Genomic DNA, 26,547 nt, shown 5'->3' on the forward strand with positions numbered 1-26,547 from the left:
AGGCGCCCGCCACCTCGCCCGGGTAATTTTTTGTACTTTTGGTAGAGACGGGGTTTCACCGTGTTAGCCAGGATGGTCTCGATTCCCTGACCTCGTGATCCGCCCGTCTCGGCCTCCCACAGTGTCGGGATTACAGGCGTGAGCCACCGCGCCCGGCCCCGGTATCTCTTTCTCTAGCAATCACTGATTTCTCTTTACTGAACTTGAGGAAGTCATTCTTTTAGGATCTCTGTGGTAGCATCAGGGGAGATGGCTCAGCTGCCATCAAATGCTCACCTCACTGTTTCATTGCTGTTTATATCATATCACATTGGATTAAAGGTGCAAGTCCCTCAGGTAGAAGGCAGGCCTCAGTCACATGCTAGTGTTCTGGGGAATGTGAGTTTCAGGCAAGAAGGAAGCTGAAGTGTCAACTGGAGCAACCTAACTCTGGAGGACTGCCTGAAAAAGGAAGAGTGGCCAAAAAGATGACCCAGAATGGCCCGTTCTTCCATTCTGTGTTGGGACCAACTGGAGTAGAGCCACAGGATATTCTGGGAAACGTCCCTGCTTATCACTGTCATTTGAGATGTTTAGTATCTAGGGGTGATGGGGGCACTTCTGAATATAGAAAAGAATACATGCTTGCTTTGTGATTAATATTCAATTTATTGGAGTTGTAAATGTTAAGGTCTAGTTTTTCTGAAGACTTTAAATTCAGCTTACAGATTTTTTTTTTAATAAAGTGATCAATTTTTGAAACAACAAGAACAATCCCTTTCATCAGTTCCCTCATTAACTAACTTTCATTAACTAAGGCTGTCAAACGGAGGCATTCTGAACGGCTAAGCAATTGGTAAATGTCACTTATACATTTCAAATCACAATTATTGATTTTATATTTATGAACCCTCATTGGCTGGGCAAGGAGGCAGGAGACTGAGGGATTAGGTCATAGCTGGCAGTGGAGAGCTGGTATCCGAACTTCATTTGCTCTTACAGACTCCCTGCTTTAACCAGTAACCCATAGCACCTTCAGAAATCCTGGGAGTATTATTTGAAATCTTCTGAATAAAGCTATGTACTCATTTATCTATCTTTCACAGTCCTGCACTGAGGCCTTACTGTGTGCCTCATTAGCCTCGGGGTCCTGTAAGATCGCAGATCCAATGTCCTCCACTCATTTTTCAATCTGTTTGCAAAAAAAAAATAAAACAAAAAAACAGCAACTGGTGTGGGTGGTCATGAGAATGCATATTCAAGGAAGTAGAGCTGTGGCTCCTTACCTTCCCACACCCAAGGTCTTCCCTCTTGATCTCACCAGTCTCACTCCTACTTCAGAGTCTTTGACCTTCCTCCGCTTCCTCTCTCCCAAAAGCCTCTTCTCCAAGATCTTTGGAAGGCTGCCTCTCTCTCTTCCTGGCTCAGCTCAGTGTCACCTGTTCTGCTGCCTCTTTCCTGGTCCCCTCTCTATAATGCCATCTTCTGTTGACCTGCCACTCTACCACATTGCCCTCTTTAATATTGTGGCAGCCCTTATCACTCTCTGAGGTGGTTTCTGTATCTGCCTGTTGTTTGTTATTTAAATCACCTGTCAGAAAGTGAACTCCAGTAGGGCAGGGACCTGATCTATCCCTTTTTACTGCAATATAAATGACTGAATAAATGAGGTGTCATTTTAACAGTGCACACCACAGGTTGGTTTCGAGGATGCAAGGAATCAATGCAAATCTAGCACATAGGACAAAGCCTAGAATGGTGGTGTGTGCCTTTAACCTCAGGAGGGCTGAGGCAGGAGGATTGGATTGCTTAAGCCCAAGAATTCAAGGTCAGCCCTAGCAACACAGGGAGACTCTAGACTCATAAAAGAAAATAAAAGATAAATAAATAAAAGGACAGTACCTAGTCCCTAGTAAGAGTTTAATCACACCTTTCTCTCTAAATGTTGAGACAAGATCACGCTCTGCTACCCAGGCCGGGGTGCAGTGGTGCTATCTTGGCTCACTGCAGCCTCTACCTTCTGAGCTCAAGTCATCCTCCCACCTCAGCCTCCTGAATAGCTGGTGTGGCACATGCCTGGCTAATTTTTGTATTTTTTTTTTTTTTTTTGTAGAAAATATTCTGTATTTTCTACTTTAAAATAGAAAAAAAGAGAGAAAATAATTTTGTGTTTTTTGTTTTGTCATGTTGCCCAGGCTGGTCTCAAACTCCTGGGCTCAAGCAATCCACTCACCTTGGCCTCCCAAAATGCTGGGATTATAGGTGAGAGCCACCACGACTAGCCTACAATTGGCTTTTGAGTGAGAGGTTAAATATCTAAGTAGAGGCCAGGCGCGGTTGCTCATGCCTGTAATCCCAGCACTTTGGGGGGCCGACGGAGGCGGATCGCGAGGTCAGGAGTTCGAGACCAGCCTGACCAACATGGTGAAGCCCCGTCTCTACTAAAAATACAAAAATTAGCCGGGCGTGGTGGCACGCACCTGTAATCCCAACTACTCAGGAGGCTGAGGCAGGAGAATGGAGTGAACCCGGGAGGCGGAGGTTGCAGTGAGCCGAGATCGCGCCACTGCACTCCAGCCTGGGCGACAGAGCAAGACTCCTCTCAAAAAAAAAAAAAAAAAAAAACAAAAAACAAACAAACAAACAAACAAAACCCCAAAAAACAATCTAAATAGATAATCTGGTAAGGAAATGATGTTGTTTATTTGAAAAAAAAAAAAAAAGAAAGAAAAAAAAAGGCCTGGTGCGGTGGCTCACGCCTGTAATCCCAGCACTTTGGGCGGCCAGGCTGGTGGATCACGAGGTCAGGAGTTGGAGACCAGCCTGGCAAATACGGTGAAGCTCCGTCTCCACTAAAAATACAAAAATTAGCCGGGCGTGGTGGCGGCGCCTATAGTCCCAGATGCGCGGGAGGCTGAGGCGAGAGAATCGCTTGAACGCAGGAGGGGGAGCTTGCAGTGAGCCGAGATTGTGCCACTGCACTCCAGGCTGGGCGACAGAGCAAAACCCTGTCTCAGACAAAACAAAACAAAAAGCAAATATCTAGCAAAGCTGCAACTAAATAGAACCTTCGATGTGAATTCGCCTCCTTCAAACTATTTCTCTAGGGTACCTGCGAGTGAAGGAGCCAGGAGTTCTGACTCCACGCACTGTCCTGGTACCCGGAGTGGGCTCTTTTATTCTTCACTGAAAAAAACCCCTCAAACTTCCTGAATATTTTCCTGCATCATAGGGTAGAGGAAGCATAGACAGGCCAAAGCAGAATTTGGAAACGGGTGCTTTCAAATTGTCAGGACAATACTGAAAGAACAAACAGCCATGGCAAAGGGGCGCCCGCCAACATGCAGCTGCAATTCAAGCATCAAAAAGGGAGTAATAGCACTGAGTTCCAGTTAATTGAAACAAGATGAATTCAGGAAAGCTGTAAAGCCATAACGACAAGGTGGCATTGTGTAACCTAAAGCCAGCCACAGTGGCTGAGACCTGTAGCCCAATGAACTTTGGGAAGTCTCTGGCAGGATCTTTTGAGGCCACCATCCACTCCACCTTTCTAAAATAGATACAGCATATATAATATAAATATATAATATACTTATTATTTATATAATAAATATATAATATAGTCATTATGTAATAAATTTATTATTACATAATGAATATATAATGTATTTGCTATTTATGTAATGTATTTATTATTTATGTAATAAATATATAATATATATTTTATAATATGTATAATATCTATTTAGAGACGTGGAGGGGTCCTTGGTCTCAAAGGGTCCTCCCAGAGGATCCTCCTGAAACTCCGTCTCCAACAAAGAAACAAAGGTATATATATTTGAGACGGAGCGGAGTTTCGCTCTTGTCACTGGAGTGCAATGGCACGATCTCGGTTCGCTACAACCTCCGCCTCCGAGGTTCAAGCGACGATTCTCGTGCCTCAGCCTCCCAAGTAGCTGGGATTACAGGTATGCGCCACTGCGCCCAGCTAATTCTGTATTTTTAGTAAGACGGGGGGGTTTCACTATGTTGGGCAGGCTGGTCTCCAACGCCTGACCTAAGGTGACCCACCCGCCTCGGCCTCCCAAAGTGCTGGGATTACAGGCGCGAGCCACTGCGCCCCGCCCGTTTCTAAATATTTTTAAACATGTAATTCGAAATATGACTCCAAAGAGACTGTTTCCTGTACATCTTGTTGCCCCGCCCAGCTAGTTGGCTGATGTTGACTGTGTTGCTTTGCTTTGAATTTGCTTCACAATTTGCTTTGCTTTCCACAAGGAAGACCAATGAGAACTGTCTTACGTTAGCTGAGGCACAGGGCAAAATACACTTAGAGGAGAGTGGCAAAGGACTGAGTGATGGTCCTGGCCTCCCAGAGTCCCAGTGGCCAAGGAAATGCAGAAGGCACTCTTGTCAGCAAAGTACAGACTCACTTCAAACCAGTCAGTTAAACAGGACAGTAGGAGTGCGAGGGCGGGTCGGCGGGGAAGGGGTGAGGAGGAAGAAGTTGGGCGGGGAGAACACTCTGGGAGAATTCTCCTGCATGGGGTCTGTAAGTTCCAGGATGACTACTGGACTTTCTGATGCGTAAATTCTGGGACGATATACAATTACAATTAAGTGTGAAAGGGCAGTGATAAAGAAATAGGCATGACATTGATATTTTCTGTGAACGTTATGCTAATGCTATCCCAACAAGTTTTGCCATCACGGGACTCTGCTTTGATTACGCTTTGTCTGCATTTAAAATGTATAAAACGTTAAAGAGAATTTTGGGTTTTGCCACTTTTCTTTTTTTTCTTTTTTTTCTTTTTCTTTTTTTTTTTTTTAACAGGCTGTGTGCCCAGGCTGCAGTGCGGTGGCGCGATCGTGGCTTACTGCAGACTCGACCTAGGGTAGTAACTGGAACTACAGGTATGCACCACCACGCCTGGTTTATATATATATATATATATAAAATTCTAGAGATGGGGCCGGGGGCGGGGGCGGATGGGACAGTCTCACTATGTTGTCTAGGCTGATCTCGAACTCCTAAGCCCAGTTTCTGAGTAGCGGGGGCTACAGGAGCGCGCTGACACGCCCGACCCTTGCTTTGCCACTTAGATGTTGCATTTATTCGACTTTCACTTCGGGCAGAGGTGCTGGGAAAGAGGCGGCTGGGCCCCGGCGGAAGTGTGCCGGTGCGGTGCGAGAAAGCTGGAGGCCCGTCTTCCAGACGCGGAAGCAGCCTGCGCTGCCGGGGCGCACGGCACGTGGTTTCCCCAGGCTTCTGTCCCGCCAGGAGCGCTGTACTAGGGATCCCGACCACCGCTCCGGCTGCTTCTCTGAAGCCTTTGCAGCCTTTTCCCTGCGATTGCCGAAGCCGCCCCCTGGGGAGCGGGCTCCCAACTCACCTGCAGCGTCCCACGGCCCGAAGGCGACGTGCTGCGAGTGAGGACGGGTGCAGAGGGAGGCCGACCGTGACGCCTTGGAGGGGCAGATGGTCCTGTTGACTGCCCTGCACCGCCACTGCGGACACAAAAGCCGTGTCCGGGCTGCAGGCGGGCCTGCACTGGGGGCACGCGCCGGGAGCCGGAGCAGGCCACGCGGATGCGAGCCGCGGGGGTGGTCCCGCGGAGGAAGGGTGGTGGCAGGCGCGAGAAGCCAGCGGGGTGGAAAGTCTCAGCCTCGCCCGCGCTCACTGCGGAGGGATGAGAGCCAGCACTCTCCCGCCGCGCGACGCCGCGGGCGTGGGGGTCTGCACCAGTCTGGCTTGCCTTAGAACTCGCTGGAACCCCGCTTTCCACTCAGTCACCGGCAGTCCTCCGCCCGAACCAGCCTGTGTTTCAGTTGAATTTCTCTGTGCCCCGTTTCTTTTCCGTTCCCTGTCCTTTTGCTCCGTCTCACATGTTCCGCCGCCTTATGTGACCTGTCCGTGCCTCAGTGGCCTCATCTGTAAACAGCCCTTCCAGAATGGTTAGGTTCCTCTGCAGGAAGCCCAGGGCCACACCTGCAGACCACTTCGTGTGTGGTACACGTTGTAGTTATCGCCATCACTATTGGCCTTCCGGTGCACACCTTCCCCGGCCTGAATTTCCAACCCGAGACTTCTTGCACTTTTCCATCGTTCATCTGTCATTCCGTGGCATTCCCCGTCCGCCGGGACTTTGCAGGCAGACCCTAACAATGACCAGTAAGACCACGTGCTTCTCACCCTGGTATTGTAGACGTAGACGTGGAATACACCGGTTGAAGTTACTCGGCAATGGATTGGAAAATCCGGCTGCCGTGTAAGTGTAGTAAAATATGCGCACGTTTATACACACCAGACTCCACAGTAAGAAACTTTTTTAAGCTGGAAGGAAAACTTCGCTGTGCTGTTCCCGCTCGGTTTCGAACCGGGGACCCTTACGCGTGTTAGGCGAACGTGATAACCACTACACTACGGAAACCGACACTTTCCGGGTGCTCTATGATTTTTATAAGTGTTAAAGTCAGTATCCAGGTGTCAGCTTCACCCATTGAGTCACGGCCTTCAGATCCATTCTTCCCCAGAACGCCAGTCTTCTTGTGGTCCTGCGTAACGGTGTTTGTCAAACTGTAAAGCGTGACCTCTAAGGGTACCCCAGTCACCTCCAGCAATTAAAAGCAAAACAAAGCCGGGCGCGAGGGCTCACGCCTGTAATCCCAGCATCTTGGGAGGCCGAGATGGGCGGATCACGAGGTCAGGAGTTCGAGACCATCCTGGCTAACACGGTGAAACTCCGTCTCTACTAAAAATACAAAAAATTAGCTGGGCGAGGTGGCGGCGCCTGTGGTCCCAGCTACTCAGGAGGCTGAGGCAGGAGAATGCCGTGAACCCGGGAGGCGGAGCTTGCAGTGAGCCGAGATCACGCCACTGCACTCCAGCGTGGGCGACAGAGCGAGACTCTGTCTCGAATAATAATGATAAACAAAACAAAACAAAAAACTAGCGAGCATCGCGGGAGGAAATGTGGGGAAAAGAGAGATCAGACTGTTACTGTGTCTGTGTAGAAAGAAGTAGACATAAGAGACTCCATTTTGTTCTGTATTAAGTAAAATTCTTCTGCCTTGAGATGCTGTTAGTCTGTAACCCTAGCTCCAACCCTGTGCTCGCAGAGACATGTGCTGTGTTGACTCAAGGTTTAATGAATTTAGGACTATGCAGGATGTGTTTTGTTAAAAAAGTTCTGGAAGGAAGTATGTTTGTTAAAAGTCATCACCATTCTCTAATCTCAAGTACCCAGGGACACAAACACTGCGGAAGGCCGCAGGGACCTCTGCCTAGGAAAGCCGGGTATTGTCCGAGGTTTCTTCCCATGTGACAGTCTGAGATACGGCCTCGTGGGAAGGGAAAGACCTGACCGTCCCAGGCCCAACACCCGTAAAGGGTCTGCGCTGAGGAGGGTTAGTGAGAGAGGAAGGCCTCTTTGCAGTTGAGATAAGAGGAAGGCATCTGTCTCCTGCTCCTTCCTGGGCAATGGAATGTCTCGGTGTAAAACCCGATTGTATGTTCTATTTACTGAGATATGAGAAAACCACCTTAGGGCTGGAGGTGAGACGTGCTAGCGGCAATGCTGCTCTTTAATGCTCTGAGATGTTTGTGTACCCGCACAGGAGGCACAGCACCTTTCCTTAAACTTATTTATGACACAGAGACCTTTGTTCACATGTTTTCCTGCTGACCCTCTCCCCGCTATTACCCTATTGTCCTGCCACATCCCCCTCTCCGAGATGGTAAAGATAATGATCAATAAATACTGAGGGAACTCAGAGACCAGTGCCAGCGGGCGCGGGTCCTCCCTGTGCTGAGCGCCGGTCCCCTGGGCCCACTTTTCTTTCTCTATACTTTGTCTCTGTATCTCTTTCTTTTCTCAGTCTCTCGTCCCACCGACGAGAAACGCCCACAGGTGTGGAGGGGCAGGCCACCCCTTCAAGGAAAGGCAAATGTACCTTCCAAGGCTTCAGACTGGATACGCTTCCCTACTGGTTCTTTCTCTTCCAGGGAAGACAGCCAGAGGTTTTAATTTTCACATAATTTGTGCTCTAGGGACAGTAATGACAGAGAGGATTGAAAAAATGCAAAATGCATTCAAAACACACGATATTTGAATATATTTTGTTAAAATGTAAATTAAAGTAAATGTAAAAATCAAAAAGTGAAATTTCTATGTCCTTTCAAAAATTATTTATTCTATGAATTATGCATAAGTATTAAAATAAAGGACAAAATATAAATTAATGAATATCAAAATTTTAAGTCAGTTTTTAAAAATAAATCTGAAATTTTTATTACTTTTTAAGAGTTCAATGAAAAATTTTAGGTATTTTTATAAAAATAGAACTCGTGAATCCTAGCATCCAAGGTGCGTACGTATGTAGAGTTGGAATGACGCTTAACGCCTGTCATATGGAGATCAGCATATATGTAAATTTAAAAGTAGCGATTGCTTAATATTGTGAAACGTTTTTCCGTCCCCACGCCTAATTTCCGAATACCTGGAGAGCTTGGAAGGGAGGCGCAGTCCTGCTGATCAGGGATCCTTGCTGCCTCTGTGACCCCGAAGGCCCGCTCCATTCGGCGCAGGGCGGGAGTCCTTCTTGTGTGAGTCTGATTCTCTGGTCAAGGTCACCATGGGCCTCCAGGAGGCCCAATCCATGGACGCCTTCTCTTACCAGACCATGTGCTGAACTGGACGCTGCCAATCTCCTTTGCACTGCGGCACCCTCGGCCTGGGTGGACGCTTCGCTGCAGGCTTTTCTCCCATCCCGACTCCGCCTCCGAGCGCCCGAGGCTGACCCTGGAGCTCCACATCGGCTCGCAGCAGGACCCACACCTTCGCTCTGTTCCCCCAAGCTTCAGATCCACGCGTGTCTTGGGCGGTTTTTCCAGATATCGCACAACATCTAACGCCCAACCTGTTCCAGACCTAAGTCATTGTTTTTTCCTTCCCTCCCCTCCCGCATCCTCAGCCTGTGATCTCGATTGTGGAACTACCCAAATCTTTCGCCGTTGCAAGCCGTGCATCCGGCTCCTTCACCTGCGTCTCCCTCTGGCTGCCGCCTCCTGTATGGACCAGGCCTGTGTCCTTCCAGCCGGTTTCCCGCAGTCTTACTCCCACTCATACTCCCTGTTTGCATCATTCCTGAAGGAACCCCCTGAAATAGAAATCAGAGTGAGTCCCTCAGTCTCCCCAGGCCCCATCACCACAGGGTTTGGGAGGAGGCCAAAGATCCCAACAGGTTCCATGTGTTTGTCCTGCTTCTCTGAGTGTTGAACGCTTGCCGCCTTTGTGCTCGGAGCAGCTTGGGTCACTTGCCTGGAGGGGCATCCCAAATCTAACCTGGCCAGAGCGGCGACGGGTGGAAGGGGTGGAGAGAAGAGAAAGCACGAATTGTAGCAAAAAGCTCCAGCGGGCGTTCCCTTGGCTTGCTGGAGGACAAAAAAGAGAAGCCTGTCCACTTCATCTCCACTTTAATGAAAAAGCCAGAATCCTTTAAGAATGTTTTCCGGTCCCAGTGAAAGTGGTAAAAAAAAAAAAAAAAAAAAAAAAAAAAAAAAAAAAAAAAACCCTGAAACCACAGTCTGCAAAAGAATCCGAAATAATTTGTGCAAGACGAAATGTCAAACTTCAAACTCTTTGAACACCAGCTTGTTTAGACTCTTCCTGATGTTCCAAGACCACAGCCCCAGTAACTCACGTGCTAGGATTTTACTAGCGACTCTATTTACAAACTCTGACCAGCTTCTGCCCAGACCGCCCTCACAGACTACATAGCCCTGCTAAGTCTCCACTTTGATACACGTCTGAGACAGAAGAGGATGCTATCTTTGCTCAGTGAGTTTAAACCAGCTTTCTATGATCAACAGACTTCTCTTGGGGTGTGGTGTGTATGCGGAGGAGACTTCGACAGCTTAAAAATACAAAACGGGGCCGGGCGCGGCGGCTCACGCCTGTGATCCCAGCACTTTGGGAGGCTGAGGCAGGAGGATCACGAGGTCAGGAGATCGAGATCGTCCTGGCCAACATGGTGAAACCCCGTTTCTACTAAAATAGAAAAAATTAGCCAGGCGTGGTGGCGGGCGCCTGTAGTCCCAGCTATTCAGGAGGAATCGCTTGAACCCGGGAGGCGGAGATTGTAGTGAGCCGAGGTGGTGCCACTGCACTTCAGCCTGGCGACATAGCAAGACTCCATCTAAAAGAAAAAAAAAAAAAGAAAAAAGAAAAAAAAAAAGAAAGAAAGAAAAAAGAAAAAAGGGCTATATTTGCAGGACTAATTTCGAGGCCATTCTGAGCTCAGGCGATCCTCCCGCCTTGACTTACCCAAAGTATTGGGATTGCAGGCATGAGCCACTGCGGCGCATGGCCCGTTTTTATCTTTATTTATGTATGGGGGAAACATGGAGGCTGGTATGTGTGGGGCAACATCTCACAAATACAGACTCTTAAAATCAAGAGCATGAAAAAGAATATACGGAAGACAAGTGTCTCAGATTACACAAAGCATCTTTCTTGACAGGGAGTCGAAAGCAGGTCGCAGCGAGGCAAACGCGGAATCCTAACCCCTAAATATCCCAGCAACGTGGGAGTGAATCAATTAGGTTTTGACGCTCACAAACGCCTGGGGTCATCCTGCGGCCTCACCCCGGTTTCGGCAAACCATGTTGTTCCCTCCAGCACAGCAAGTTTCCGACACGGGGGCAGGCCGTCTGGTAAACAGAAAGTGCCTAATATGTGCTGCCCGTGGGCGTGTGGGTTACAGCAAAGGATCATGCATGCAGAACCCGCGCTGCTGGCCTGAAGGAACTGGTCCGCAGGGACCTGCTTCTCATTCTTGCTCGGAGAGTTAGCGAGGGTTGTGAGAACTCTGCTCCGGGGCTTCCACACAACGATCAAAGACCACCCAGTTAAGCCCAAGCTCTAGCCCACCCTTAACTAATCCGCTACCCACTAGATCTTGGTCCAGAAGATACCGTTCGTGCACTTAACTAACACGGCTTGCCTTACCCTTTCCAAAAGGAACTCCGCCCAACGTGGGGCTCGAACCCACGACCCTGAGATTAAGAGTCTCATGCTCTACCGACTGAGCTAGCCGGGCAGCTTGGCCAACGTTATAACTTTGTCTCTGAAGACGGAGGTTGCCCGCAGAGGTGTAGGCACGTTTCCACTGTACAAGTACTAAGAAGCGCCTGCGCCTGGCTCTGTTCTAGGTACTAGGGCCGAGGATCTGAAATCTACGGATTCCTTTGCATGTGATGGCTGCATAGGCTTCAGAAGGGAAGAGCAAGAGATTAGGTGAGGTGTAAAACCTGAATTTACACTGCGAGAATTTATTAAGGACGTGGTATGAGTTCGTGTTCCTCCGAAGCGCAGGCCACACATGTCCTTCCAACCGGGTGACCTGGCCTCGGGAGAGAAATTCTCCTGAACAGGCCCAAAAAAAACGTGTTTCCGCCCGGTTTCGAACCGGGGACCTTTCGCGTGTGAGGCGAACGTGATAACCACTACACTACGGAAACTGCCTGAGCTAACGTTCCTCCAGCATCGTCCTGAAGATACACGTGGCTGCGAAGGCCAGGAAGGCGCTAGGCCCTCGCCCTCGTGGGACAGACCCAGGGACCCCTGCCGCGGCCGGCTAAGTGGTGTCCAGGTTCTGGAGCCAGACTTGTCTACCGCAGCCGGGTCCGCAGCTCCTGTAATGGCCGAGCATAGTTCACCCACGAGTGTTCGTGGTTTTTGGCGCGTTTGATCTGACATCCTCAGAGGCCTGACCAGGCCCCTCTAGGAAGCACGACGTCCCCCTGGAGTTTTCCCGCGAGCCGCCTCTCCGAGAGCAGGGTAAGTAGGTCCTGCAGGCCCAGCCCTGGCGTCACGCCGTGTCTGGCACTCACTGGAGATTCTGTACATAAATCATTGCCTCGTCATTTTCCTCGCATCAAACAACATTTATTTGTTTTTTATTATGTATCGACATCAAATCTCTATAAAAATAAATTTTAAAGAGCTATTTAAGCACCAAGTATTATTTCTACTGCACAAAGCATCTATTTTTGCGGAGATGCTGTGCGAATGTAGATGTAATGATTCGTCACCACTTCTTTACTTCTGGGCAGTTAGGGAAGTTCATCTAAACCATGAGACTGTGTCCGGTTGGCAGTTTCCACCTTGGATGCGGAACGCCGACTACAGTTGGGGAAGGGTTGGGCGTCTGCGGCCCGATCGGCCAAGCGCTTTCTCAGGCCCCGCCCGGGGTCCGAGCCGTACGACCCTCTGAGTCCTCCACAACAAAGTCTTCTGCCTAGAAGGGCCGGAAGTACTTCAGGGCGCTCCGCGGACCCACCCCCTCGCTTCCGGCATTGGCGGTGCGGCGTACCGGCTGCAGTCGGCTGTGTCGGGAGGGTAGGATGGCGCCTGGCCGATGCGGTCATAGCACCGAAAGCAGACGGCCACCAAGCGCTCCCCCCACCCCCCGAAGTTTCTCCCCAGCGGCGGGGGATGGGGGTAGGCGGTTCCTCTGTTCTTTCTGCGTTCGCCGCGGTCCCGCACCACAGAGACGTGGGCCTCCACCGTCCTAGCCCTACCGCCCTGTTCTGTAGTGCGGGCTAGAGCGTCTCCTTGCCATTTCCTGTCGCCCTGGGGCCCCGCGGGGGAAAAAGGGGGAGTAGCACGACAGCGGAGGGAAGTCGAGAGCTTAGGTGGTGTGTAGACGCCGGAAGTATTGGGAAGGAGGCCGGAAGCTAGGGGCGGGGCCAGGAAGTGAGGAGGGGCGGGGGTTTATGAGGAGTCCAAGGAGCATAGGGGCAGATTTGCACTCAGAGCCACCTGAGGGACTTGGCGGTGGTGCCCAGCACTGTCCCCTCCCCTCGCAGAGACGCGGTTGTCGTTTGGGAGTAGGGAACACTGTGTGGCGGGGTGGGTTGGCGGGAGGACATCTCTCTGGCTGCCCTTGGGGCGAGGTGTGGAGGGGCAGGGCTGGGGGTGGAGCCGGGTCGCCAGGGCGTCGGTGGGGAAGACCCCCGCCCCTCGCCCCCCCACCGCACCTCTACACTGGCTGGCTGGACACTAAGATGGCTGCCGTTGCCATGACACCCAACCCTGTGCAGACCCTTCAGGAGGAGGCGGTGTGCGCCATCTGCCTCGATTACTTCACGGACCCCGTGTCCATCGGCTGCGGGCACAACTTCTGCCGAGTTTGTGTAACCCAGTTGTGGGGTGGGGAGGATGAGGAGGACAGAGATGAGTTAGATCGGGAGGAGGAGGAGGAGGACGGAGAGGAGGAGGAAGTGGAGGCTGTGGGGGCTGGCGCGGGGTGGGACACCCCCATGCGGGATGAAGACTACGAGGGTGACATGGAGGAGGAGGTCGAGGAGGAAGAAGAGGGTGTGTTCTGGACCAGTGGCATGAGCAGGTCCAGCTGGGACAACATGGACTATGTGTGGGAGGAGGAGGACGAAGAAGAAGACCTGGACTACTACCTGGGGGACATGGAGGAGGACCTGAGGGGGGAGGATGAGGAGGACGAGGAGGAAGTGCTGGAGGAGGATGAGGAAGAGGATCTAGACCCCGTCACCCCACTGCCCCCGCCTCCAGCCCCTCGGAGGTGCTTCACATGCCCCCAGTGCCGAAAGAGCTTTCCTCGGCGGAGCTTCCGCCCCAACCTGCAGCTGGCCAATATGGTCCAGGTGATTCGGCAGATGCACCCAACCCCTGGTCGAGGGAGCCGTGTGAGTGATCAGGGCATCTGTCCCAAACACCAAGAAGCCCTGAAGCTCTTCTGCGAGGTAGACGAAGAGGCCATCTGTGTGGTGTGCCGAGAATCCAGGAGCCACAAACAGCACAGCGTGGTGCCATTGGAGGAGGTGGTGCAGGAGTACAAGGTGAGAGAAGTACCGAGAGAAGATGGGAGTTTAGTCGGGGGCGGAGAGGAAGTAAGGGGAGCTGAGGAAAGGAAACATCTCTTCGCCCATCAAAGAACCTCATGGTATTGATGAGCTGAGTTTGCTTGTCTAAGCACTTACTGCCAGCAAGGTGGGTTAGAATGAGAAGGATTCTGTACGCAGAGCAGATGCAGTGAAGACGACCAGTCTTCATTTGCTTTGATGGCTTCCTCAAAGCCAATAGAGCAAAGCCGGTGATGCCAGATCAGGTCTCTAGAACTTTACCAGCAGTCTGGCTTGCTTTCTGGTGAGTCTTAAGTCTGTCCTTGACGGAGACACCTAGAGATGGAAAGAACTGGGGGCTTCAAAGGACAAGGAAAGGCTCGGAAGCAGGAACAGAGAGATAACCGCTAGTGTCAGTGTCAGACCCAAATGCCCTGCCCTTGCCTCCCAGTGGGTTCCCCACCCACCACGATGTGGTTTGGTTCTGCCTTCAAGGACTTTTGTTGGCTCTGTGTCACTCTTCTGTACTGACTAGAAAAGAGCTTTTCAGTCAGAAGACCTGGCTCTGCAAGTCGCACTGTCAAATCTTGTTTGTCTCTGTGTGTCTTTGAACTTTAATTTATCCAGGATTGATAGTTAATATTCTCTGGACATTTGTATGTATACCAGGCACTGTACTAGGCAATTTTCATGGACCGTCTCTTTAAAACCCAAACAACACTGTGAGTTTGATATGTTTTCCATTCCCATTTTATAGATTGGGAAAGAGAGTCAGAGGCTTTAAGTACCATACAGAGGACCACAGAGCTTCAGTAATAATTGACTTAGTTATTTGCTGACCCTTCCCCTGGTGTATACTAACAACGCCACCACCATTTGGATGTCTGTTGTTTGACTTTTCTGATGTGACTTTCTTGGAGTCTGATTCTAGTTTGACAAATATCTTGCCCCTACTTCTCATTTTGACTTTCCTTTGGACATAGGTAAAGGAGATTTGTCTGCAAGGCAGCCAGCACAAATAGCACTACTTAGTGAAGGCCTGGATGGGTTTGGAGCAGTGGGACCAGGAGGAGGAGAGGGTAGCCTCTGTGTGGTCTGCTCAGAGCTTGTTTGTTTTATGACTCATGTTTTCACACCTGATTTCCTGCCATAACTTCATTTAGGTACTGTTTTTGTTACCCCAATTTTAGAGTAATGTGTGTAGGACTTCTCAGCCCTGAGTGGTACAGCTAGACAAACCTACATTACTTCGTCACAAGTAACTATTGCTTCTACGGAGTGATTTTTTTTTTTTTTTTAATTTTTTGAGACAGAGTCTCACTGTGTTGCCCAGGGTGAAGTGCAGTAGCATGATCTCGGCTCACTGCAACCTTCACCTCCCGGGTTCAAGTAATTCTCCTGCTTCAACCTCCTGAGTATCTGGGATTACAGGTGCCACCATACCCGACTGATTTTTGTATTTTTAGTAGAGATTGGGTTTCGCCATGTTGGCCAGGCTGGTCTGAATTTCCTGACTGCAGGTGATCCACCCGCCTTGGCCTCCCAAAGTGCTGGGATTACAGACATGAGCCACCATGCCTGGCTACACGATGATTGTTTCACCTGCCTGATTGTTGGAATACTAGGAAAGGTTTTGAAAAATACAGTGGGTCCTTCCACTAGAGTTTGTGAATCAGTGAGTAGGAGAAAATCTTTAAAAAGCCCAGTCTAGCATGGGGACCACTGCGTTGGTAACGTTGCCTAGCTATTCGGCCCTACATTTTTAGCAGAGATTGTGAGCTCCTGTTGTCCTTTCTTTTTATCTTCTCAGTTCCTAATTAACCATAGTCATCATATCATGTGTGGTCACTTTCTGACCAGGAACCCAGGCCAGACTATCCATGGACATTCCACCCCTTCTCTTTCACCTCCCCCTGTAGGACTGCTCCAAAGAGCTTCTGAAACTGGATTTTAATTTGCATTGGCCAAATCTGTTCAATGCCAGCTGCCTGAAAATCCCATATTAGGTCCTGAAGTAGGTGAGGAATTAAAAAAAGTCATAATCTCTTTGCTTTTTCTTTTATTTATTTATTTTTTGAGACAGAGTTCCGCTCTTGTTGCCCAGGCTGGAGTGCAATGGCACGATCTTGGCTCACCACAACCTCTGCCTCCTGGGTTCAAGCGATTCTCCTGCCTCAGCCTCCCGAGTAGCTGGGATTACAGGCATGTGCCACCACACTGGCTAAGTTTTTGTATTTTTAGTAGAGAAGGGGTTTCTCGGGCCGGGCGCAGTGGCTCAAGCCTGTAATCCCAGCACTTTGGGAGGCCGAGACGGGCGGATCACGAGGTCAGGAGATCGAGACCATCCTGGCTAACACGGTGAAACCCCGTCTCTACTAAAAAATACAAAAAAAAGTAGCCGGGTGAGGTGGCGGGCGCCTGTAGTCCCAGCTACTCGGGAGGCTGAGGCAGGAGAATGGCGTAAACCTGGGAGGCGGAGCTTGCAGTGAGCTGAGATCCGGCCACTGCACCCCAGCCTGGGCGGCAGAGCAAGACTCCGTCTCAAAAAAAAAAAAAAAAAAAAAAAAAAAAAGAGAAGGGGTTTCTCCATGTTGATCAGACTGATCTTGAACTTCTGACCTCAGGTGATCTGCCTGCCTTGGCCTCCCAAAGTGCTGGGATTGCAGGCATGAGCCACTGCGTCTGGCCATACTCTCTTTTCTTGATCCGTTTACTGGGTTCTGCAATTTGGGTGGCCATATACACATACTTAATCTGACGTTTAGTGATGAGTAAATGTAAATACATAGTTTTATTGTATAGAACTAATTTGAGTGATTCGCTTTCTGACTTAATAGGCTATTTTACAAGTGGGTCATTTTTTCTTTATTTTATTTTATTTTTTTTGAGATGGAGTCTTGCTCTGTTGCCCAGGCTGGAGTGCAGTGGCACGATCTTGGCTCACTGTAAGCTCCGCCTCCCGGGTTCACACCATTCTCCTGCCTCAGCCTCCCGAGTAGCTGGGACCACAGGTGCCCACCACCACACCCGGCTACCTTTTTTGTATTTTTAGTAGAGACGGGGTTTCACCGTGTTAGCCAGGATGGTCTCGATCTCCTGACCTCGTGATCTGCCTGCCCTGGCCTCCCAAAGTGCTGGGATTACCGGCGTGAGCCACTGCACCTGGCCACAAGTGGGTCATTTATTCTTTTCAGATATGTACATGCAGTAACCAACAGTAGCTTGGCATAATGTTGTTTTGTAAAATTTTTTTCATTGAATAGGTAATAACACACAATGATATGTAAGTATGGTTCCTGAACAGTTACATGTTTGTTTTGTTTTGTTTTTAGACAGGGTCTCTCTCTGTAGCCAGGCTAGAATGCAGTGGCACAATCATAGCTCACTGCATCCTTGACCTTCTGGGCTCAGGTGATCCTGAGTAGTAGCTGGGACTGGAGGTGTGTGTGCCATCATGCCCAGCTGGGTTTTTTTTTTTTTTTTGTAGAGACAGGGTCTTGTTGTGTTGCTCAGGCTGGTCTTAAACTACTGGCCTCAAGCAGTCTTCCCATTTTGGCCCCTCAAAGTGCTGGGATTTCTTTTCTTGATGTGTTTACTGGGCTCTGGAATATGGGAGGCCGTATACACATATTTAATCTGACATTAAGTGATGAGTAGGTACATACAGTACCTACTCATAACCATCTGGCCGACAGTTAAATGTTTTGAAAATTGGCCGGGCGCGGTGGCTCATGCCTGTAATCCCAGCACTTTGGGAGGCCAAGGCAGGCAGATCATGAGGTCAAGAGATCGAGACCATCCTGGCTAACATGGTGAAACCCCGTCTCTACTAAAAATACAAAAATTAGCTGGGCGTGGTGGCGGGCGCCTGTAGTCCCAGCTACTCGGGAGGCTGAGGCAGGAGAATGGTGTGAACCCGGGAGGCAGAGCTTGCAGTGAGCCGAGATCGCACCGCTTCACTCCAGCCTGGGTGACAGAGCGAGACTCCGTCTCAAAAAAAAAAAAAAAAAAGTTTTGAAAATTTCTCTTATAACTGGCTGGGTGTGGTGGCTCACGCCTGTAGTCCTAGCACTTTGGGAGGCCCAGGCAGGTGGATCACTTGAAGTCAGGAGTTCAAGACCAGCCCAGCCAACATAGTGAAATTCCGTCTCTACTAAAAATACAAAATTAGCCGGCATGGTGGCGGGCGCCTGTAATCGCAGCTACTCAGGAGGCTGGGGCAAGAGAATTGCTTGAACCTGGGAGGCAGAGGTTGCAGTGAGCCAAGACTGTGCTACTGCATTCCAGCCTGGGCAACACAGTGAGACTCTGTCTCAAAAAAAAAAAAAGAAAATATATCTGAAATAGTACTCTATTTGAATTTGTGCTTACTAATTTTTGTTTTGGTCAGCAATTTAGGAGCCAGGCGCAGTGGCTCACACCTGTAGTCCCAGCACTCTGGGAGGCTGAGGCAGGCAGATCACTTGAGGCCAGGAGTTCAAGACTAGCCTGGCCAACATGGTGAAACCCCGTCTCTACTAAAAATACAAAAATTAGCCAGGTGTGGTGGCGGGCGCCTTTAATCTCAGCTACTTGGGAGGCTGAGGCAGGAGAATCGCTTGAACCCAGGAGGTAGATGTTGCAGTGAGCCGAGATGGCGCCGCTGCACTCCAGTCTAGGCGACAGAGCAAGACTCTGTCTCAAAAATAAATAAATAAGAAAAACACTAAGGCCGGGCGCGGTGGCTCAAGCCTGTAATCCCAGCACTTTGGGAGGCCGAGACGGGCGGATCACGAGGTCAGGAGATCGAGACCATCCTGGCTAACACAGTGAAACCCCGTCTCTACTAAAAATACAAAAAATTAGCCGGGCGTGGTGGCGGCGCCTGTAGTCCCAGCTACGCGGGAGGCTGAGGCAGGAGAATGGCCGGAACCCGGGAGGCGGAGCTTGCAGTGAGCCGAGATGGCGCCACTGCACTCCAGCCTGGGCGACAGAGCGAGACTCCGCCTCAAAAAAAAAAAAAAAAAAAAAAAAACACTAAATGGTAAATTTAAGCATTATAAATTCTGAATTAATGGAGAAATTATAGACTACTGTAGAAAAGTAGAAAGTTATATCAGAAGGCCGAATTTTGTGTAGTTCATGCTATTTTCATGAGTTGACTATAATTCCATTATGACTAATTTTGTCTACAACCACTTGTCCTGTGCAACAACTGCCATTTGCACTCTGGCTTGGTAAACTCTTTAGTTCAGGTCATCATCAGGATGTCACTGGCAGCTTAAGGTATAGGGAGCAAATATTAGATCACATTTACTGATCTTTCGCTACATGCCAGGCACTGCACTAGTGTGCTGTCCATGAGGTCCATTCTCTTCTTCTTTGAAGCTGAGGAAACCGAAAGCATGGCTTGCCTGAGGTCACTTCACTTCACTCTGGTCCTGATTGGAGTCTAGGCTTGAGGCCTCCTACCCTATATTATCTCTCAAAGAAAAGGAGACAGAAAGGCTAGAAGAAGACATAAAAAAGGAAACAGCAAATAGGTAGGGCTTATTCTACTCATTCTGGGCTAACAGCCCTTTAAAGAAAAATATTTGGCTACAAATTGTAGAAACACAGGGCTCATGTGCCTATTGGCTGTAACGGTTACAACCTTTGGAGGAGGGGTTTTGGTTTTGTTTCCCGTTTAGCAAGTGGTTGAGCAGGAGAGAAAGCAGATGAGGAGAAAGAAGCAAAGAAGTTGAAATAAGTAAAGTGTGGGCAGGGACTCCACAGTGTCCTGGAGGAGGCACACTTGTCAATTATTGGTGCCCTGGGAAGTAATGTATTAGATATTTCTTGGGATCACAGAGGAAGTTGGGGGTGGGGAGGATCGGGGCCATTTTCAGGGAGCTGTTTTAAGGGAAGAATACCTTGGGCCAAGTGGAGAAAGGCACTCCCAGACAGAGGGAACAGCATGGAATTATACTCAGGAAATGGCAAGTAATGTTATGTGGTCAAACCTCTTAAGCGTCTGTGTGGAAGGCGTTGAGTGTAGAGGTGAGGCTAGAAGTGTGGGGTCAATGTTTTGGAAGTGGTGGTGACCCATGGAAGGGTTTTAGCATAGGCACAAAGTCATCAGAAAAGTATTTAGAGATCTGGGGAAGATTGCCTGTGGAGGGGAGAGGGACCAAAGGCAAGAGCACTCATGGAGAGACAGTGGTGCGGGGCTCAAGCCACTTCCCCCTCAGGTGTGAGTGTGGGGGCTCTCTGGTCTTGAGGCTCCTACCTTTAGAGAATACATGCAGGGCTGGCCAGGCGCAGTGGCTCATCCCTGTAATCTCAGCACTTTGGGAGGCCAAGGTGGGCAGATCACGAGGCCAGGAGATTGAGACCATACTGGCTAACACGGTGAGGTGAAACCCCGTCTCTATTAAAAATAAAAGAATGAGGCCGGGTGCGGTGGCTCAAACCTGTAATCCCAGCACTTTGGGAGGCCGAGACGGGCGGATCACAAGGTCAGGAGATCGAGACCATCCTGGCTAACCCTGTGAAACCCCGTCTCTACTAAAAAATACAAAAAACTAGCCGGGCGAGGTGGCGGGCGCCTGCAGTCCCAGCTACTCGGGAGGCTGAGGCAGGAGAATGGCGTAAACCTGGGAGGCGGAGCTTGCAGTGAGCTGAGATCCGGCCACTGCACTCCAGCCTGGGTGACAGAGCGAGACTCCGTCTCAAAAAAAAAAAAAAAGAATGAGCCAGGCGTGGTGGCGGGCACCTGTAGTACCAGCTACTAGGAAGGCTGAGGCAGGAGAATCGCTGGAATCCGGGAGGTGGAGGTTGCAGTGAGCCAAGATCGTGCCACTGTACCCCAGCCTGAGCGACAGAGTGAGACTCTGTCTCCAAAAAAAAAAAGAAAAAAAAAATGGGCTTCTGTAAACGTGCACAGAGGGATTGGAGGCTTTTGTCATCATCTGAAAGAAGAAAGTGGAGGAAGGAGTATAATACTCATTTGACAGCCATTTTTGGGGGTAGGGATAAGGCTTTGACCCATCTTGCTGTAGGGAGGATTGCAGAGGTAGGTTCTGAAGGGCAGGTGCCTCTACCAGCCCCCACTTTTCTTTTTCTGTTTCCTTAGGCCAAACTGCAGGGGCACGTGGAGCCGCTGAGGAAGCACCTGGAGGCTGTGCAGAAGATGAAAGCCAAGGAGGAGAGGCGAATGACGGAACTGAAGGTGGGTGAATGTCCTCGACAGGGCTGATGGTTACCATGGTCGAGGCAAGGACGGTGAGGCTCCCCACTCTCACAGGTGGTGACTCGGTCCCCTGAGGAGGGACAGCCAAGGCCCGGGAGAGGGCTAGATGCTTTCCCTAGGTGCTGAGGAGAGGGGGGCCTTAGAGAATCAGGAGGCATGTTCATTCCTGGTTCCAAAATGGAGTGGAAACTGAGGCCTGGATTGGAGGGCCTAGCTGCCTGGCCCAAGGCTGCAGAACAGGCTTTGTACCCAAACACCAGAGCCTGAAGGGGGCAAAGCAAAACCCACATAGCAGCCATCAGAGAAGCTGCTGGCCCCAGGATCCATGCAGGCAGTGGGCAGAGCAGCCCTGAGCATGAGGCGGACACTGTCCTAGGACACTTCCTCTGTCCTGTGAGGGGGCCAGTGTGTTTAAGCTGGGGCAGGATCTAGTGTATGTTAGCACTGCAGAGACCTAATATTTCCCAGTCCAGTGTTTTCTTAGCCCCCGCCCCCCATTTTCATTATTGCTTGCCCATCTCCAAGGAGTCTTTTAAGATATTTTTTCCATTCCCCACCTCTGACCTGTTTTCATAACCCCAGCAGGCCCTGCTGGGATGGGCTGGCACTGTGAGCTTCATACACCAAGCCAGGTGCTCCCCTTCTGTCCCTCTTCCCTCCTCCCTTCCCAGCCAGTGCCCGGGCCTTGCCACTACCCAGGGCCCATGGTCACCGCCACCTAAACATTAGGGACTCTGCTGTTGGCAAGTGCTAGGCACTGAATGGTAAAGTCTCTTTGGGAGTAGGAAGTCATCCTGCCTCTGGCCAGCTGCCCAAGTTGATACTTTTGGGCTCTCCTGGGTATGGAGGTAACAGGATCTGTGTGCCCCTAGGGTAGAGCAAAACTGACTGTGGCGGCTGTTTCCCTCCCGCATCTGGTCAGTTAGGACCCTCCTCTGGCCTATTACTCACAGCGTCTCCAGCTGATGGTAACTGTGTGAAAACTGTGCCCACCACCCAGGATGGCCCATCCCTGGGAAATAGGGTGGGAATGGGCAGGAGTTTTTTATGTTACAGGATATCAAGTACCTACATAATATCCTTGGTTGTTGCCTCTTAGCCCACAAAGCATAAAAATATTTACTATCTGGACCTTTACAGAAAAAGTTTTTAAGAGTTCTGATCTAGGGCTTTTGGGTGACTTTCTTAAGGTCACTGTGTTTAATGGTTTCGGGACCCTAACTTTATGTCTTGATTCTTGTATTCTTTTATTTATTCATTTCAAAAAATTTTTACCAAGTGCCTCTTCTGGTTGGCGCTATGTCAAGGTCCGAGGACACTGTGGCAAACAAAGACATTCCTAGTCCCTGCCAACCGGAGCTTATGGTACAGTGGGGGAAAGATGTTAAAAGATACGTCATTTAAACACAACATTTCAGTATCGTATGTGCCACAAAGAGATACAGGGAATTTGTGGGGATGGTCCTGATTTAGATCTGGAGAGGAGGGAAGGCTTCTTTTGGAATATTTAAGGTTGGACCTGAAGGATGAGTCCAGGTATGTAGACCAGGTGGAGAGGAGTGTTCCAGGCAGAGGTTAGTGAGTTTGGGGCCACTGTGCTGGGTGCAAGGGGTGGTATCTGGTAAGGCTGAGAAGTAAGGCCGGTAGGAGATGAGCCTCTTTCCAGGACTTTCTTGGACTTGGGGAGTATAGGGCTCCTTTGCCTTGCGTTGAGAAGTGGTAGTTGCAAAACTGGAGGTTATCTTCCTGTGTGTTGAGGTGGTATCTGTCATCCCCTTTGCACCATTCCAGAGCCAGATGAAGTCAGAGCTGGCAGCGGTGGCCTCCGAGTTTGGGCGGCTGACACGGTTTCTGGCTGAAGAGCAGGCAGGGCTGGAACGGCGTCTCCGAGAGATGCATGAAGCCCAGCTGGGGCGTGCGGGAGCCGCGGCCAGTCGCCTTGCAGAGCAGGCTGCCCAGCTCAGCCGCCTGCTGGCCGAGGCCCAGGAGCGGAGCCAGCAGGGGGGTCTCCGGCTGCTCCAGGTGAGCAATGTCCCCTCCCTGTTCCCCCAGCACTCCGTGTTGGCTGTCAGGCAGTGCTTACCAAACACCTGTCCAGAGCTGCCTCTTCTCACTGGGAGGAACCCACAATGATTGAACCTGAAGACCAAAAACATGTTTTAAAGCTGGAAACAGTTAATGTCGAATGTGGTATGTGTGACGATTATACCAGTGAAAAGCATGAAGATTCGGTTGTAGGAGAGGTTTAAATGACAGTTGAGGAAAGGCTTTTTGACAGTGACATCGTGAAAAAGGTGAGCAAGTCATTGTGGAAATGACAGGATTGGTGGGCTCACAGCAGGAGAGGCGAGTTAGGCATGGCGAGGCATGGGGTGGTTGAAATGGATGTGTGTTCACTGAGGGCGGTGAGCGTGCTGCCTCTCCCTTCCTGCTTAGGCTCAGTCTCTGACTGGAGATCGGGAAAGCTGTCCCTGTGCAGCTGACCTCTCTTTATCTCTTTCTCCCTCTCCCTCTTTTTGTTTCTCTTATTCCCAGGACATCAAGGAGACTTTCAATAGGTGTGTTCCCGCTCTTTGCCCTTTGTGACCCAGTGGCATCTGGTTCCCGTCCCTGCTTCTCTTGGGTATCCCTCTCCTCTCCTTCCTTCCCCAGGACCTGAGTTTCCATCTCCTGGACCCTCCTCTCCTTCCCCTCAGCTTTTGCTCTTCCCTCTGGGAATATCATGGTCCCACCCCCTGCCCGGTCCCCTTCCTCCAGGTGTGAAGAGGTACAGCTGCAGCCCCCAGAGGTCTGGTCCCCTGACCCGTGCCAACCCCATAGCCATGACTTCCTGACAGATGCCATCGTGAGGAAAATGAGCCGGATGTTCTGTCAGGCTGCGAGAGGTAGGGAGGTCACCTCCACGACCTTCCTTTGCCTTTCCCTCCACAGACCTGAGACTGGGTCCTGAGGGAAGTTGGGTCCCAGGGAAAGTGTAGGGGTTGAGATGGAGCAGGATACAGGCAGCCACTCAGGTTGAGGTTTCAAGCCATTAACAGGTAGTCCTAGTCCAGGCAGGCCTGGAGGGTGGGGGTGGGGTAGAGTGGCAAGAAGAGCCAGGCTGGGGGAAGACCTGTCAGGTGTCTGAGGAACAAGAGGAGAGAGAGGGAGCCTGTAGGAAGCTGAGGCTGGCCTCTGGGATGGTGTGGGGAGCTGAATTCGGGGAGGAAGCGGGCAGGAAAGGCCCAGTCTGTGGAGTTGGCTGCTGACAGGGGAACAGCCGTTCCAGCCCTGGCGTATTTGTCCTCCCTCCTCCCAAGTGGACCTGACGCTGGACCCTGACACGGCTCACCCGGCCCTGATGCTGTCCCCTGACCGCCGGGGGGTCCGCCTGGCAGAGCGGCGGCAGGAGGTTGCTGACCATCCCAAGCGCTTCTCGGCCGACTGCTGCGTACTGGGGGCCCAGGGCTTCCGCTCTGGCCGGCACTACTGGGAGGTAGAGGTGGGCGGGCGGCGGGGCTGGGCGGTGGGCGCTGCCCGTGAATCCACCCATCATAAGGAAAAGGTGGGCCCTGGGGGTTCCTCCGTGGGCAGCGGGGATGCCAGCTCCTCACGCCACCACCATCGCCGCCGCCGGCTCCACCTGCCCCAGCAGCCTCTGCTCCAGCGGGAGGTGTGGTGCGTGGGCACCAACGGCAAACGCTACCAGGCCCAGAGCTCGACAGAACAGACGCTGCTGAGCCCCAGTGAGAAGCCACGGCGCTTTGGCGTGTACCTGGACTATGAAGCGGGGCGCCTGGGCTTCTACAACGCAGAGACTCTGGCCCACGTGCACACCTTCTCGGCTGCCTTCCTGGGCGAGCGTGTCTTTCCTTTCTTCCGGGTGCTCTCCAAGGGCACCCGCATCAAGCTCTGCCCTTGATTATCCTGCCACCCGCGGGGGCCCCTCTGGTCAGCACTTGGGGGGCGGGTGGTGGAGGGTGGCCCGTAAGTTTGAGGGGCTCAAAGGCTCTTCCCACTGTTTGTCACTGTGTTGCTTCCCACTCCCCCTTGACCCCAGGCCCCTGCTTCTCCCTCTAGGAGCCTAAAGAACCCTCCTGGCCTCCAGCCCGGCCTTCTCTCACCTCCTATGTCTGTCCAGCAGGTCTGCATGGGTCCCTGATAATGAGAACAGCTGCCTGGTCTTCTCTCCCAGTCTGCCTAGCCCAGCCCTGGGACCGGAATTTGAGTAGGGGATGAGGGGAAATTGTAATTTCATTCCTTAACTTCCTTTTCCCCACCCCTGCTCTTCAGCCTCTGTCAGTTCTGAGGCTGGAGGGTTTGGGCAAGACAACATCCCCATTCCAATTCCATCTTCTGATGCAAATTTTAGCTGAGGGATTTGGAAGCCATTTGGGGAGGCAGGCTGGGCCAGAGGGTAGAGCTGGGTAATAAATGTCTATTCTCTGGGGGAGGAGGGATTCTAAACTTTCCTTCCATCCTCAATTTCTACCTCCATAGACCGGCCAGAATTTAGCTTCACTTGAGAGAGATCTGGAATGGTCGCCATGATTGAAACCACGCACCATTACATCGCCCAATAAATTATTTCTTCCCCCGTCCCCTTTCCAGCACTCAACTGAGGAGCAAAGCTCATCCCACCCCCAGCCCTCCCAGGTCTGTTCACTGCCAGGCTCCTTTCCCTTGTTCAGTGGAGCTGGCTTTTCTCCCAGCCCCTTTCCATGCCTTTCATTCCATTTGGCAAGCCCTGAGGGGGAGCCTGGGGACGGGTTTGGGTCCCCAAGAGGAGAGCCTTGGGTATAATCTATTTTTCTAGTAACCCCTTGCCTTGTCACATAACAGCTTTTGCCCTCTGCTTTGATGGCTGAGGTGAACTCATGTTCTTTGGGAAAAGGGAAGGTGTGCTGTGGGAATAAAATGTTTATTTGCTTCTCTTGTGAGGTCGTTCCTTTAGGTGAGGGTTTAACTCAGGATTTCCTTTCCAACCCCTGCATTGAGAAGCCATGCAACAGAACTGGTTAGTTGCAGTTAAAGGCATGTTTTGCAGCTGTTGTCAGGCAGGCTCCTATTTCAACAGGGATATATAGATCCTGCTCCCCATTTTAATCTCTTACCTAATTTACAAACTCTTCAGTCCACTTAGAGATGTTTGCCGCTTCCTACCATTACTTTGAAGCTGTAGGACTGAGGTTCCCCTAAGAATCTCTATACTCACAGTTCACAAGCCCAGGTCCTAGGAACACTTATTTCCATATATACATGCACTGAAACCAGGAATGCCTCATCACCATTGAGGGGAGTAAAAGTGGGTACATATGGGCCTTCAATATGCTGTAGTTGCTTAGTCATCACAGAAAACTGCAAGGGCAGTGGGGTCTCAAGCCGAATTTTGAACCATTCCATCCCTGTACTGAAGTTTCTATTGGTAAGCGTAATTGTAGTTTAATGGCTCAGTTCTGGGCTTTCACAAGGCATCTAACCTCATAAATAACTGTGT

At 50.7% G+C, this 26,547-nt stretch overlaps 1 protein-coding gene and 3 non-coding genes across 11 annotated transcripts; 1 reads left to right on the forward strand and 3 right to left on the reverse strand.

The window, feature by feature from the left end:
• Positions 1–6,336: 6,336 nt before the first annotated feature.
• On the reverse strand, positions 6,337–6,410 carry TRNAV-AAC (transfer RNA valine (anticodon AAC)). Its single transcript has one exon. It is a non-coding gene; the product is annotated as a tRNA-Val (tRNA).
• A 4,596-nt stretch (positions 6,411–11,006) lies between these two features.
• Positions 11,007–11,079, reverse strand: TRNAK-CUU (transfer RNA lysine (anticodon CUU)). Its single transcript has one exon. It is a non-coding gene; the product is annotated as a tRNA-Lys (tRNA).
• A 348-nt stretch (positions 11,080–11,427) lies between these two features.
• Positions 11,428–11,500, reverse strand: TRNAV-CAC (transfer RNA valine (anticodon CAC)). Its single transcript has one exon. It is a non-coding gene; the product is annotated as a tRNA-Val (tRNA).
• An 833-nt stretch (positions 11,501–12,333) lies between these two features.
• TRIM41 (tripartite motif containing 41) lies at positions 12,334–25,982 on the forward strand. Of its 8 annotated transcripts, none has more exons than XM_015141672.3 (8): positions 12,334–13,858; positions 20,955–21,050; positions 22,863–23,093; positions 23,607–23,629; positions 23,829–23,956; positions 24,371–24,552; positions 25,131–25,278; positions 25,551–25,982. In XM_015141672.3, exons 1-8 carry the CDS (start codon positions 12,758–12,760, stop codon positions 25,574–25,576), a joined length of 1,935 nt encoding a protein of 644 aa, XP_014997158.3. In that variant the 5' UTR covers positions 12,334–12,757; the 3' UTR covers positions 25,577–25,982. The 8 variants fall into 8 exon arrangements, with proteins under 8 accessions (XP_014997158.3, XP_014997160.3, XP_014997159.3 ...); XM_015141674.3 differs by having other exon boundaries at positions 25,131–25,194; XM_015141673.3 differs by having other exon boundaries at positions 24,371–24,546.
• The last annotated feature ends 565 nt before the right edge of the window (positions 25,983–26,547 follow it).

Source organism: Macaca mulatta, chromosome 6 (assembly GCF_049350105.2).
Source record: "Macaca mulatta isolate MMU2019108-1 chromosome 6, T2T-MMU8v2.0, whole genome shotgun sequence".
NCBI lineage: Eukaryota > Metazoa > Chordata > Mammalia > Primates > Cercopithecidae > Macaca > Macaca mulatta.

Excerpts from the sequence above, each read along its gene's own strand:
- TRIM41 (XM_077937550.1), top strand. The coding sequence starts at position 12,758 with ATGAGGAGTCCAAGGAGCATAGGGGCAGATTTGCACTCAGAGCCACCT. Across the intron at positions 13,859-20,954 it reads AGGTGGTGCAGGAGTACAAG|GCCAAACTGCAGGGGCACGT; the intron begins GTGAGAGAAGTA and ends CTGTTTCCTTAG. Across the intron at positions 21,051-22,862 it reads GGCGAATGACGGAACTGAAG|AGCCAGATGAAGTCAGAGCT; the intron begins GTGGGTGAATGT and ends GCACCATTCCAG.